This window comes from Gorilla gorilla, chromosome 5, assembly GCF_029281585.2.
Source record: "Gorilla gorilla gorilla isolate KB3781 chromosome 5, NHGRI_mGorGor1-v2.1_pri, whole genome shotgun sequence".
In the NCBI taxonomy this organism is placed as follows: Eukaryota; Metazoa; Chordata; class Mammalia; order Primates; family Hominidae; genus Gorilla; species Gorilla gorilla.
This window is the reverse complement of record NC_073229.2, coordinates 71,050,898-71,066,053: the sequence shown is the minus strand read 5'-3', so window position 1 is coordinate 71,066,053 and position 15,156 is coordinate 71,050,898. Positions and strand designations below refer to the sequence as shown.

The 15,156-nt window shown below is 43.4% G+C and overlaps 1 protein-coding gene across 6 annotated transcripts in view; it reads left to right on the top strand.

Annotated features, from left to right (window-relative positions):
• Positions 1-14,387, top strand: part of ELOVL5 (ELOVL fatty acid elongase 5) — an 80,656-nt gene extending 66,269 nt beyond the window's left edge. For all 6 annotated transcript variants that reach the window (XM_004044213.5, XM_055391113.2, XM_004044216.5 and 3 more), the window contains 5 exons: positions 5,195-5,272; positions 6,190-6,361; positions 8,411-8,535; positions 11,056-11,190; positions 12,523-14,387. In XM_004044213.5, coding sequence (XP_004044261.1) covers positions 5,195-5,272; positions 6,190-6,361; positions 8,411-8,535; positions 11,056-11,190; positions 12,523-12,666 — 654 coding nt within the window. In that variant the 3' untranslated portion in view covers positions 12,667-14,387. The remainder of the gene's footprint in view (positions 1-5,194; positions 5,273-6,189; positions 6,362-8,410; positions 8,536-11,055; positions 11,191-12,522) is intronic.
• The last annotated feature ends 769 nt before the right edge of the window (positions 14,388-15,156 follow it).

Genomic DNA, 15,156 nt, shown 5'->3' with positions numbered 1-15,156 from the left:
TTCCTTTGTGCTAATCCCAGTGGTACCAAGACCTGGGCCATCCTTATCACTTCTCATTCCCTGTTTTCTCATTAAAAATATGAGCTTATACCAGATCTAAAAAATACACACTTGAGGACTCACACAGAAACAAAGCTATGAAAAGGGTCAACCCTACGTATTCTTGGAGATTTTGCTTAGAAAAGCACCTTAGGTCCTGTGATGTAGTTGAACTTGAGTATGGATAGTCTATTTTTCATTACTTTTTACCCCATTTCTGCATAGGAGGTAGTAAACATGCAGCTTCATAAAGCTCTTATCACCAGAAGCAGCCAGTCTTCTTTGGAAAGGGGTTATCTTGTTGCTCTGACATCTTGGGATGCTGATGTTAATGGCTGATAAGGGCCACCCAAGATGATGTTTTCCTACTTTTTCTTTGTTTCCAGTGACCTTGTTTCCTGAGATGTTTCAGTAGCATTCCAGAAAGTGCCATGGAAATGGTTATTATGCTAAAGGTTACAAGTTGTTTGTGGTTAAATGTGTTATTAGATGGGAAAAGTCAACTCACCGTTAAAAATGATTCACTCCTGGCTGGGTGCGGGGGCTCACACCTGGAATCCCAGCACTTTGGGTGGCCAAGGCAAGCAGATCACTGGAGCTCAGGAGTTTAAGACCAGCCTGCGCAACATGGTGAAACCCCATCTTTACAACAAAAATATAAAAATTAGCTGGGCATGACAGCGTGCACCTGTAGTCTCAGCTACTTGGGAGGCTGAGGTAGGAGGATGGCTTAAGCCCAGGAAGTGGAGGTTGCAGTGAGCTGAGATTGTGCCACTGCACACCAACCTGAGCAACACAGCCAGGCCCTGTCTCAAAAAGATTCACTCCATGAATTATGTCATCCAGAACCAGGTGTGAAACTCACCTACATTTTTTTCTTTCATTGAAAAGGTGCATGAACCATCAGGGTTATTGACTTTATCTCATATGGAGAAAAGAGCTTGTAGCTAGGTTTTAATTATAGCTCTGCACATCCTCTTGTCCTAATTAAAGTTTGCTTTACTCCAAGGAAGGAGGAAGTGTATAAAGCTTTGCAGTGGTACTGTTTGTATCTCAGTTCCTCAGAAAAAAAGCCTGCAAATAATGCCCCTGGGTGGTTCTTGGAGTTGGCAGTGGTATGGAAAATTTCATTAGGTAGTGGTTAGCTGTTTGTGATGGCCTGCCTTTTCATTATAGTGTAGTCCTGTCCTCTTTTAATCTGATTCTCAGAAGCCCAAGGTAGACAGACACCTGCCCTTATTTTCAGTACTTCACCTTCTCCAGCCTACTGGGTCCTCTCACCCTGTGGAGTCTACTTAACACGCAACTTGAAGAATTTCTGGGAAATTGACCAAAACAGCTCTTTGGAAAGAAGCTAGGCCTCAGTCCCAAAGGGAAAGGTGGCTGATGTGACTTTGACTTGAGGATTGTCTCCTGTGATGTGCTCCTAGTGGGGCTACAGGGGTCAGTCCTTTGCTTTGAGCACCTCTGTAGTCCACTACCCATGGACACATTGCTATCCTCTGAGGGGGATGGAGGGAGCAGAGCCCTCTACTGCTAGCCCATTTTATGGAGGTTTGATGAGGGTCTTAGGTGAATAAGCTTCAACTCAGGTCCTTGGTCTTGGTTTGTTAAATTATTCTATCCTTTCTGAAGCCAGGGAGATTTGAGAATTTCCATTACCCCATTATGAAATTGATGATGAAGAGTTTTCATCTTGTGAACAGAGTTCAGATGAATATGATCACAAAGTCAAGCCTCGTTTAAAATACTATGAAGCTCTCTTTATTGCTGCACATGAAACATTAGGCCTAGATTTAGGGGAAAGAATTGGCAGTCTTGAACTCTTTGTCATTTGTTTAGCAAATATTTGTTTGACATCTCTGGTACGCTAATCCCTGTGCTGGAATATGTTGATGCGGATGCAGGAGCCACAGTCACCACCCTTTGAAATCTTACAGAAGAGCACACAACAGGCCCATTAACAAAGGGAGCATGTGAGCAAACAGCTACAGGTCACTGCAAGGTGAGGGTAGAGGAAGGAGAATAGACCTCAGGCTCTAGTGCTCAAGGGAGTAATCATGAAGAAAATAGAATTTTAACTGAACTTTGAAGGATAGACAGGATTTTGAGAGCTGGAGATGGGGTACATGGGTGCAGAGGGCATTCTAGTTGAAAAGAATAAAACAGTGGTCACTGCCAACACTTATGTTTAATCCTATGAACCACATTGGGTGAGACAGGCATTATGTACTTCATGGTGGGAGCCTTATGTTTATCCCATTTGAGGACTGAGAAAACTGAAGTTTAAAATGTTGGAATACCTTAGCTAAGGTCACCTAGCAAAACGTGAAAAAGCTAGGGTTTAATGGGCTAATGCCCAAACCCATGCTCTTTCCCCTTGGCTACTGTGTAGCAGTTAAGGAAGGGCATGTTTGGAGAATGGGAAGAGGTCCAATTTGTGTGCACGTAGGGGAGAAGTGAAAGATAAGCTTGGGACCACGTTGTGGAAGACTAAATACCTGGACACTGCACCTAGGATTCAGGGTTTCATTCTGAAGGCAACGATGACTCACTGGAGGGTTTTAAATATGGAAATATGGAATTCAGTGGTTTGAGGGGCACAGCAGCCCCAGTAGAAGTGTGGTAGGTGTGAGTAGCAGTGGAGGGAGTGTTGCATTGAAGCATGACAGAGCTCCTACGGGGAACCTCAACAGGTGGAAGAGGAATGGTGGGCCTAGGTCAAGTGGAGTGGCACCGAGTGAGCAGCTTCTTGTGTGTATACCTGGTTTATGCTTCAGGAGTGAAAAAAGTTCACCACCCAATACTGAGGTTTGAGTTCTTTAACTAAACTCCAGAGACAACAGGTGTTTTATACATGGATTCCCCTGCCCCATTTATGGGTGGGGAGAGGGCAAATGGAATTTTAGGTTAACTAGTTTAAAGAGTCAAGGCAATCCCACCTGGATCCCTTCTTAAAAAGGAAGCCTGTGTCCAAGAGTCCCTTCTGCTGAGGTAACAAGACCCCTTCAACCCGTTCTCATCTTTGGGATTGAGGCGCCTGCAGAATTACAAGAGAGGATTTGTCCTCCTCTTCTCCAGAGAGCTACCTTGATTTTCCCCACCCCTGCCAACGTAGACATTCATGAATGCAGTCATCCACACCTCCACAAGTGCACACACACCAGCCATCCTATTTTAAAACAGACAAAAGCAAAACCAACCCAGGATGTCTCAGGACACCATAAACCAAAATAGTCGCTGGAAAAAACAGTGATGGTAGGTTCCAGATTTAAGATTCATAAAATGGTAACATTTCCAAAAATATTTCTGATGAAGACAGTCATATGTTAGTACGTTTTTAATTTTGCCAAGAGAGGCTGCTGTTTTAAAAAAGAGGATCTTTTACATTGCACGAATTTATCTTCATGAAAACCTTACTGCGTTGTCCTTATTTTTCTTATTCGCGGTTGTCCCACAAACATTTCATCAAGAAGCACCAGTTTCCTGTCTGTACCCTCAAGCCACAGGAGGTAGTTCCTTGGTTCCCTCCTGGGGTAGAAAGAAGGGCAGCAAAAAGAGCACTGTGCTAAGCTGGCCCTTCCCTCTCCACCCCAGGTGTCAAGAGTGCATGCCAGCTTCCTCCCCCGACCTCCAACGCACTTTGGATTCAGACTTTGTGTCTTGCTTCTTAGGACTTCTGATCAGCCTGCATGGATCCTGCTTGACTGGCCATGACTTTAGAGAGTAGTAGAAGACGGAAAAGTTAATACACCTTCTAATGAATTACCATGTGGGTAGTGGTCTTTCAAAGATAGTATAGAATAGTTTGTTGTGTGGTCTGTTTTTAAAGTTTGTTAACATGAAGCTACAGAAATTTGGAACAGACCCTTTAGAGATAATTTAGTCCAACCTCATGGTTTTACAGTAAAAACAACAAAAGCCCACAGGAATTAGCTGGCTTGCGCCAGGTGCTGGGCCTGGCACTCAAGCCTTCCTCCTAATTCCATGGCTCTTCATCATGAACTGATGCTTCTCCCATGCTAAATCCTTGTGCTCTTCTTTGGCCATGAAAAGCCTGTTAACTCTCAGTGCTTTTTTATGTGTAGAAGGTGACAAAGCAGAAGGAAAATGGCAAGAAGAAAGATAGCCAAAGAAAAATCAGATAGAAGGCAGGATACCCAGCGTGAGTGCAGCGGCTGCACCCATTTTTGCCATTTATTTCTGATGTCAGACCAGGTGGAAATATCACAAGGTGTCTTCAGATCCTTGTAATCACCTCTTGTTCCCTGGGGGGAATCTGTGTTGCTCGCCAAGCTAAACTCTTGTGTTCAAGGACAGAGAACACAAGAATTGGGGTGCAGACTCTACATCATAGCCCTGCAGTTACCACGGGCCCATTGAGGGGAGGGGCCCGTGATAACTGCTGGGCTGTGATGTAGAGCCTGTACCCCAGTTCTGGGGTCCTCTCTGTGACAGCATAGTGCCTACTGTGCTGCAAGTGATTCTGAGGCATGGGCACAATTTCTTCAGTTTGTGAAGCCTAATTCATGGATCCAGACGATTGTACATACAACAACAGGAAATAATGAAGATAAAGTTAGACTGCATTATCCCTGAGCCTACAGCAGTGGTTCTCAAAGTATGGTTTCCACATCAGCAGCATCAGTATCACCTGGACCTTGTTAGACATACAAATTCTAGGCCCCCAGACCTACTGGAACAGAAACACCCCCAGGGACCTATGTTTTACTAACTCACCCCTCAGGTAATTCTGGTGCTGCACACTCAAGTTTGAGGAGCACTGGCTTAGGGAAAGCAGCCAGAGGCTTCTGTGGGGCAGAGCAGGGAGCCTGTGATTGGCTTGGTCTGGGCACTAGTGCTAGGACCAAGGGGGTGACGGGCTGAGCGTTCTGCAGAGAAGCAGCGTGGTAAAGGAAGGTCTCTGAGGGCAGCAGCCTGGGAGTGACTTTTAAGCCCACCCCTTAGGAAATTGAGGCTCAAGTCATTAAAGCTTTCCTTTTGTTTACACTTCCCTACAATTGTTTTTTCTCAGAGCAAACTTGGCTCAGCACAGCCCAAGGTAAATTATCACAGATTCTGCAACTAATAAAGTTCAATGAGGACTTTACATGGCTCAGATGCTGTTGGTGACTGGCTCTTTCTTCTTTTTTAGTTAGTAACAGGAGTATGGGAAGGCAAATACAACTTCTTCTGTCAGGGCACACGCACCGCAGGAGAATCAGATATGAAGGTACTGTCTCTTTTTCAGAAACTTTATTATTATAAGTGTTGAGTTTTTTAAAATAAATTGTATAAAATACAAAATGGCCCATAACCTCACTGCCCAGGCAATCCCTGTTGATATTTTTAAAAGAATAAAAAAGGCAATATATACACATCGAATTAAAATTTGAACGTGAAAGGTATAAAATAAAACCTAAAGCATCCCCCTCTGTAAAAATAACTCCGGCTAACAATTGGCAGGAAAAATCACATGCAGTCAGTGTGTTATGTTTACACAATCAGGATCATAAGAGCAGTGTCTTAAATTTTTAAAATCATTCATCCAAGTACTTTTTTCCGAGTAGTGGTGTTAAAAATAAAATCTGACTTCCACTCATGAGGTTTCTTTTAAATCACAGGTCAACAGTCGCAGCTCAGCATGGGCAGTCATCTCCTTAGAGCACTTGTTTGACATGTTTAATTGGGCAGAGACCTGACACTGCACGTTCTGATTCCTTTTCTTCTGTGTCACTTATCAGGTCGGCTGCTCCATGCTAGTCCCTGAAATCAATAGCGTTTTTCAGATGGTTTTCCTTTGCTAATGGCTGTGCAGGCTGCTTCCAGAGGGAATAGGCAGACTTCAAGGTTTTGAACCTTGAGCCTCATGTTTTTGTTAGTCTCAAAGAGTGTCAGGGACCCTTTCAAAAATATTCCCTGTAGTCATTTCAAGCCCCTCCAGCTGTCCCAACCCAATCATGTTCTTTGGTTAAAGGTACTTGGAGAGTGACCATAGCTCCCAGCCACTGATGGACATTAAGAGCTCTTGGGGCACTTGGGCTTCTCCGAGTTGACATCAGATTTTTGGATATTAGTGAAACATGTCAGAGGTGATATTCCAGAGAAGCCGTGAGGATAAGCCTTAAATCTTTGACCCTTTCCTCTTAGATTATCCGTGTTCTCTGGTGGTACTACTTCTCTAAACTCATAGAATTTATGGACACTTTCTTCTTCATCCTGCGCAAGAACAACCACCAGATCACGGTCCTGCACGTCTACCACCATGCCTCGATGCTGAACATCTGGTGGTTTGTGATGAACTGGGTCCCCTGCGGCCACTGTAAGTATTAGAGACGGGGACATGGGGAACAGGTGTGAGCAGGGAGGAGAGTTGAAACTAAGGCTTTCAGAAAAGGTGCTGTTTCTGTAAATGTCTAGGTCAGACTTTCAGCTTTGTGTTCAAGTTGCTTTTAATGATAGTTTATGTACCTATGCACACAAAACCCTTTTTTTTGAGACGGAGTCTCGCTCTGTCGCCCAGGCTGGAGTGCAGTGGCGCGATCTCGGCTCACTGCAAGCTCCGCCTCCTGGGTTCACGCCATTCTCCTGCCTCAGCCTCCCGAGTAGCTGGGACTACAGGCGCCCGCCACCACGCCCGGCTAATTTTTAGTATTTTTAGTAGAGACGGGGTTTCACCGTGTTAGCCAGGATGGTCTCGATCTCCTGACCTCGTGATCCACCTGCCTCGGCCTCCCAAAGTGCTGGGATTACAGGCGTGAGCCACCGCGCCCGGCCTAAAACCCTTTTTTAGTTAAGTGAACTTTCTGTGCTGATTGGGTGAGATGAGGGAGGTACCACTGGGGACATATTAAGGAATAGGTACAATATTCTCTGACTTAGAGGGCAACTTTCCAGGTTCTTTCTGGTCCTTCTGTATGGTGTGGAAGGTTTGAGACGGGCAGGTGAGGAAAATAGGATCACACTGTTGCATGAGTACCAGGGAGCAAGGCTCATTTTGAAATACAGCTTTAGCTGTCATGCATTAGGAAGTCTCCACGTGTTCTAACAACCCTCATATTCCCTGAAGCATGGTGATCAAGGTGTCTTCTATAACAAGCACCAAAACTTGATATAAATTTTCTAAGGTTGTACTTGGTTTTTGGAAAGCTTGTAGTCCAAAGTTTCTTATAATTTTCAGAGATTGCCACCTTCAGATTCAGCCTGGGAGTTTTAGCAAATGTCTCAGTCAAAAGTCCTGTCATCCAAACACTGAAGAATTTAACTGAGAACCTATGGGTCTATTTATGGATATTTTTTTCTCTGGGATAGCACTGCCCTTGATTACCTGAGCCTGCTAAGATTCACAGTGTCATGGAATTCCAGAGCTAGGAAAAAAAAAAAAAGCTTTCCAAATACAGATCCTTTGGGTTTGGGAGGAAACTAAGACCACAGAAAGGTGGGTAGAGTTGGGGCTTTCTGCTCCTTCTTCCTCCCACTGTCAGAGCTCATGATGGCGGATTAACTGACCTAACTTTCTAATAGAAACAGCCCCTCCCTACATTTGAAGAGTGCTTTAAATTTTCAGAGAACTTTCAGGAGGACAGATTTAATCAGCTGCACTTGGGCCATGAGAAACTGAACCAGGGAATGGATGTGATGTGTCCAAAGTCAAAAGCCAGTTCCTATCATAGCCAGGAGTAGAAACTTCCCTAACACCAGGCTGTGTACCTGCAACTGCACAGGGAAAAGCCAGATGGCTTGGTTTGGTTGCTGACTGTTGGGGAGGAGGACAGAGTCTGGAAAAAGAACTAGTGGTCCTACTGAACATTGAAAATGATGTGATAAGATGGCTCTTTTATCTCTAAGGAGCTATACTCTTGACTCTATTATTAATAAAAATGTATGACCTCAGCACGGCAGTCCTGGGAAATAATTAGAAGGTGGCTTCAGAGACCTCTCCACACCCCAGCAAATGTATAGAAACAACCATTTTTGAGCATATTGCCCATCAGCTGTCTTCCACAGCCTTCAGAGAGCATATTTGAGGCAGTTGTGCATGTAAAGAAAAACAGCTGTCTCTGAGAGTTGGTGGGCATCTGCAGCAAAGCCTGTAGGTGCCGGGATGGCGTCGTGGCTTCAGTGTCAGATGCCCCTCTAGCAGCTACAGCTGACCCCTGGGCTCGGAGCCTCCTGGTGGCTGGCTGCCCAAGTGGTAATTGAATTCTCGTTACACATTCATGCATTGCTTGCTGTTGCAGTGTTTGTCAGCCCTGTTGGAAGTCATCTCTCTTTCTGATTCAAAAAGAATCTTGTATGTTTTTTTTTTTTACCACCTGTTCTGTTTAAAACACTAATACATTCTCCTTCCCAAATCCCTCTGTTCCTGCAGCTTATTTTGGTGCCACACTTAATAGCTTCATCCACGTCCTCATGTACTCTTACTATGGTTTGTCGTCGGTCCCTTCCATGCGTCCATACCTCTGGTGGAAGAAGTACATCACTCAGGGGCAGCTGGTGAGTGACTTGGCCTCTTTCCCCAGGACTTACATCTTGGTGGATACAGACCTCTTCCTGGCTTTGGTGTTATGTAATAGCATCTAAGATGCCCCTTCTCCACCCTTTTTCATTTGATGTAATTAAATTCCTTGAAGTGGGTACATTAGGGAATTTTCTTGTTTTGAACTGATAGTGAACTGTGACCATGGGCATACAGCTAGTTGAATTGTAGAAAGAGGTCTAGAATCTAATTTGCCAACTTCAAGTTCAGCTCTTCTGAGTTTTTGCACATAAGCACATATGCATGTATGTGTGTGTGTGTGTATGTGTGTGTGTGTGTGTGTATGTGTGTGTGTGTGTTTTCTTAATTATAGTCCAAAATCCAAAATGAAAATTGTGTGTTTCCAGGGGTTTTAGAAGGAGCTGGAGAGTAGTATGGAGTCCAGGGTATGTGTAGCCCATTACTAGGCAGCAAGGATATTTGTCTGGCAGGTATGGATGACCCCTCAGCCCCCATGCAGTGGAGCACCTGTTGGTGAGGATGGCAGCTGTTTGCTTCAGTTAACAGCTCCTCCCCTGGTTTACTGCCAGGGCCAGGCCACTTCACCTGATACTTCTCACCATCCTTGATTAAGCCTTCTGCATTCATCAGTATATTATAGGTAACCTCTTTCTCTCCTCTCATGAATTCGTCTATGAACTAATTAATACTACTACTGCTCATATTAAACACTGACATTTCCTAAGTGTTTAGCACATGTTGGGTACTCATACTAAGTACATGATTCTACATAGATTGTTCCAGTAGCCTGATTTCATATTATTGTCCCCAAGCCAGGCACAGTGGCTCACGCCTGTAATCACAGCATTTTGGGAGGTCGAGGCAGGAGGATCACTTGAGGCCAGGAGTTTAAGACCAGCCTGGGGAACATAGTGAGGCCCTGTCCCTACCAAAAAGAAAAACACATATTATTGTCCCTATTTTATAGATGACACTGAGTCAATAGGCCAAAGCTAGCTGACTGAGGGGTGTGGACATTAAACCCTTTGCCCTGTCCTTGCATTATTAACACATTTTTCTAAACACACCAAGCTGATTCAGATCCCTTCAAGTCAATTATGATTTTTCAATATTTAAAAATAACAATCTGAAAAAAAAGTCTGAGAAAATCTTAGAGACCGAAGTGTTTGATGTTTCATTTTCACCTCTCTGCCAGCTGCTATATGGTCCTTGTTAATTTTTTCTCACCCACCTGTGAAAAAGGAAAATTGTTGATTAACCTCCTTGTTATACTTGAGGAGAAATGATGCAGAAATTGATTTATACCACATTTTTGGGTCTGGCGGAAGCAGAATTTAAAAGAACAGACTGGCAAAGTTGGTCTCCCATTAGGCTCTGTACTTTGAGGTGGAAGATTAAACCTACCCAGGTTGTCAGGATTTATTTTAAGCACCACTCCTAGTTATTCCTCAGTCTGCAGTACTAACCTTAAAAAAGAGAAGGCAAACAGCCAGGCACAGTGGGTCATGGCTTGGAGTCCCGGTCACTCGGGAGGCTGAGGTAGAAGGATCTCTTGAACCTGAGAGTTTGAGGCCACCCTGGGCAACATAGACCCTGTCTTAAAAATTAAAAACAAAAAACTCTACATAGAAACATTGGAGCTGCTAGAAATACAGTGTGCAGAGCCTAGCCCTTTTTTTGGGGGGAGGGGCAGGGGTTGAGCTGGAGTCTCGCTCTGTCACCAGGCTGGAGTGCAGTGGCGCGATCTCGGTTCACTGCAACCTCTGCCTCCTGGGTTCAAGCAATTCTCCTATCTCAGCCTCCCAAGTAACTGGGACTACCGGCGTGTGCCACCATACCCGGCTAATTTTTGTATTTTTAGTAGAGACAGGGTTTCACCATTTTGGCCAGGATGGTGTTGATCTCTTGACCTTGTGATCCGCCAGCCTCGGCCTCCCAAAGTGCTGGAATTACAGGCGTGAGCCACCGCGCCCGGCCTGAGCCTAGCCCTTTTTAAAACATCTTTCCACCATTTCTCTAACCAGTTCACGTGCGTTTCAAGGTTTATTCATCAAAATTAATCAATGCACTTAGTGTTGTTTGCCAGTAAAGGTTTAAATCTACTCATCAGCCTTCACCAAACCAGAAGCGTCCATGGATAAGGAGTTGGAAGGATGTCCAGCCAGGTGGCACATCCTGCAGTGATGTTATCAGTGCCCTTTCAACATACACACTTGCTCTTCCTTCTCAAAAAATAAAAAAAAGTCTTGGACGTCTCTATAGTGTATCCTTGAAATTTGGAGAAGGTAGTTTAAATAGCTTGGAGGGCAGAGGAAGAATATGTATAAGACAAACACACCTAGAGTTTAGGATAAGTATAGTGTATGTGTTGTGTTCATGAAGTGACTGCTGTACCTGCAGCAAGGGTAGTAAGTGTTAATTCAGAAATTTAGGTGATGCTGGTTAAAAAGTCTGCCTGGTGTGGGGCCTCGTCCATGCACTGTCCCTGTTCAGCTGCATCCCCTCTGTTCCCCTAGCTTCAGTTTGTGCTGACAATCATCCAGACCAGCTGCGGGGTCATCTGGCCGTGCACATTCCCTCTTGGTTGGTTGTATTTCCAGATTGGATACATGATTTCCCTGATTGCTCTCTTCACAAACTTCTACATTCAGGTAAATCTCACCCTTCTCTGGGACTTGGAATCTGGGGCCTTTACCAACAAAGGCCCTCATCTGTTTACTTAATGGGCATGTGGAGCCCTTGCTGGGTGACAGGCTCTGGCCTCTAATGGAGTCACTACGACAAGAGCAGCCCCTGCCTCTGGGGGGCTCACAGCTCACTGGAAGACACTCTAGAACCCTGTTCTAGAGCCTGGGTGAGGAAGTCTTGGGATTCCCCTGGGAAATGGAAAACAGTGCAGCAGGACCCTATGTTGCTTCCCTCTGACCTGCCTCAGAGACATGAGAGGTGATTTCAGTCAGAAATCTCTCAGTTCACTACCCTGAACGTCATGGCCAAATGAAATTTCAGAAGAGATTTTTATCACAGTCCTCAGATATGGAGATCCGCTTTTTTGTCCCAGCTTTCTTATACATTCAGTCCTCAGGTGTGAGGATTCGGTTCATTCCTAAGCATATGATGTGGTGACGTAGGTCTTTGCTCACAGAAAGGTCCATTTAGGGCAGATAATTTCCAGTGGAGCCTGACCACGTTGCAGCCACTGCTGATTCTCCTGCCATGCGTCACCCCCCAGATGACATGTGTCCTGCCTTTGTTGCCAGTGCCTGGTAGCCATAAGGCCTGCTGATCTGGGCAAAACACGGAGGTCAGGAGCAAGGGCAGAGGCTGCAAGTCCCGAGGCTCAGACATTTGTCCTTTCCTCTTCTGTGCCCACAGGCACCTGTGTGTGGCATGTTGAGTTTGAGTGGAAGTCATATACTTCTGGGCTTCATAGTTTATGGCTGCACTGTGGGACATACACTGGGTACAAGGAAGGTGAAAGGATAGGACCTGATGAAGCTGAAATCACATTTATTCTAACTACTTATAGCAGCATAGCACTTTGTTCATGAAGGCTGAGATAGTCGCCGAGGCAGTGAGGAACTTTTGAAGACGAACAAGGGATGTGGGTGTCAAGAGAGCTGCTGCCAGGTGGGAAAGACCAATTTGGCCACATAACCCCTGTCATCTGCCATCCAGATACTAAAAGGCAAAGCAAAGTGTAAATTGAATTTTCTGTGTGACATTTTAAATAGTATTTCTGTTGCAGCCTGTGATTCAGTTAACTTACCTCAGGCTAAGCCTCAGAAAAAAAAAGGAAGAATGATTGAAACCAGTGACAAAAGATTTAGTCATGAGGACTTGACCTCAGGAGTTTCTCCTTGATAAGATTTGATCTTAAAAGGAAACTAGGCCTAGTGTTAGGGATGCAATTCTCAGTAAAGTTCCCTATAAAGAAAACTGTCTGTGGTCATTTGGTTCTCATCTGCCCTTACACATTTTAGACCTACAACAAGAAAGGGGCCTCCCGAAGGAAAGACCACCTGAAGGACCACCAGAATGGGTCCATGGCTGCTGTGAATGGACACACCAACAGCTTTTCACCCCTGGAAAACAATGTGAAGCCAAGGAAGCTGCGGAAGGATTGAAGTCAAAGAATTGAAACCCTCCAAACCATGTCATCTGATTGTAAGCACAATATGAGTTGTGCCCCGATGCTCGTTAACAGCTGCTGTAACTAGTCTGGCCTACAATAGTGTGATTCATGTAGGACTTCTTTCATCAATTCAAAACCCCTAGAAAACGTATACAGATTATATAAGTAGGGATAAGATTTCTAACATTTCTGGGCTCTCTGACCCCTGCGCTAGACTGTGGAAAGGGAGTATTATTGTAGTATACAACACTGCTGTTGCCTTATTAGTTATAACATGATAGGTGCTGAATTGTGATTCACAATTTAAAAACACTGTAATCCAAACTTTTTTTTTAACTGTAGATCATGCATGTGATTGTAAATGTAAATTTGTACAATGTTGTTATGGTAGAGAAACACACATGCCTTAAAATTTAAAAAGCAGGGCCCAAAGCTTATTAGTTTAAATTAGGGTATGTTTCAAGTTTGTATTAATTTGTAATAGCTCTGTTTAGAAAAAATCAAAGACCATGATTTATGAAACTAATGTGACATAATTTCCAGTGACTTGTTGATGTGAAATCAGACACGGCACCTTCAGTTTTGTACTATTGGCTTTGAATCAAGCAGGCTCAAATCTAGTGGAACAGTCAGTTTAACTTTTTAACAGATCTTATTTTTTTATTTTGAGTGCCACTATTAATGTAAAAGGGGGGGGCTCTACAGCAGTCTTGATGAAACTTAAATATATATTCTTTGTCCTTGAGATTTTAGGAAGGGTGTAGGGTGAGTAGGCCATTTTTAATTTCTGAAGTGCTGAGTGTTTTTATACAGCAAACAAAAAGTCAATTTTGCTTTCCACCAGTGCGAGAGAGGATGTATACTTTTCAAGAGAGATGATTGCTTATTTACCATTTGACAGAGTCCCGTAGATGAGCAATGGGGAACTGGTTGCCAGGGTCTAAATTTGGATTGATTTATGCACTGTTATCTGTTTTGACACAGATTTCCTTGTAAAATGTGCCTAGTTTACCAAAATTAACAAAGGGGGGGAAAGGACCTTAAAACTTTTTAAGGTAAAATCAAATATAGCTACAACATAAGAGAATCAAGAAATTTGATAGAGGTAACTTGTTTAATGTAAATCTAATAGTACTTGTAATTTCTTTCTGCTTAGAATCTAAAGATGTGTTTAGAACCTCTTGTTTAAAAATAATAGACTGCTTATCATAAAATCACATCTCACACATTTGAGGCAGTGGTCAAACAGGTAAAGCCTATGATGTGTGTCATTTTAAAGTGTTGGAATTTAGCCTCTGAATACCTTCTCCATTGGGGGAAAGATATTCTTGGAACCACTCATGACATATCTTAGAAGGTCATTGACAATGTATAAACTAATTGTTGGTTTGATATTTATGTAAATATCAGTTTATCATGCTTTAATTTTGCACATTCATACTATAGGGAGCCTATTGGTTCTCTATTAGTCTTGTGGGTTTTCTGTTTGAAAAGGAGTCATGGCATCTGTTTACATTTACCTTATCAAACCTAGAATGTGTATATTTATAAATGTATGTCTTCATTGCTAGGTACTAATTTGCAGATGTCTTTACATATTTCAATACAGAAACTATAACATTCAATAGTGTGCTGTCAAAGTGTGCTTAGCTCACCTGGATATACCCACATTGTTAAATGTCTAAACAGTAATCATTAAAACATTTTTGATTACCTGTGCCTGCATTTTACATTTTTTGTGCTGGCAATTCTGAAGAACTGGAGAAAAATCCACTTAATTCACTGTCTAGGAACTTACACAAATAGATGTAAATAATTCAGTTAGGAAGGCCATATTATTGCTTAGTTCTCAATGAGGAAGGACCCTGCATAATAAGGCATAGTGGTGGTTCCACCGTAATGCTGTCCTCTCTGCCTCCTCCAGGTAATCCCACTAAAGGTTCCAGCTCTAAATATGCTCCTTTGTCCTTCCTCCCATTGGCCCCAATCTCTCCCCTTACCCTGAGAGTGTTAGAATTACTTTCCTAGGTCTAGACCATAGGTCTTCTGCAAAATTTTTTTCTGGAAAGAACGAGTTGGAAAATATTTCAGGCTTTGCAGGACATACAGTCCCTGTTGCAGCCACTTGACTGTGCCATCGTGGAGCACAAAAACAGCCATAGACAATATGTAAATGAATGGGCATGGCTGTGTTCTAATAAAATTTTATTTACAAGCTTGGAAAACATAGCAAGACCTCATCTCTACAAAAAATTTTTAAAAATTAACTGGGCATGGTGGTACATACCAGCAGTCCCAGCTACTCAGGAGGATGAGGCCAAAGATCACTTGAACCCATGAGTTTGAGGTTACGGTGAGCTAGGGTCATGTGACTGCACTCCAGCCTGGGCAACAGAGTGAGACCCCATCTCTTTAAAAAAAAAAAATTTACAAAACAGAAGGCCTGTGCCTATAGTTTGCTGACCTCTACTCTAGAGTAATG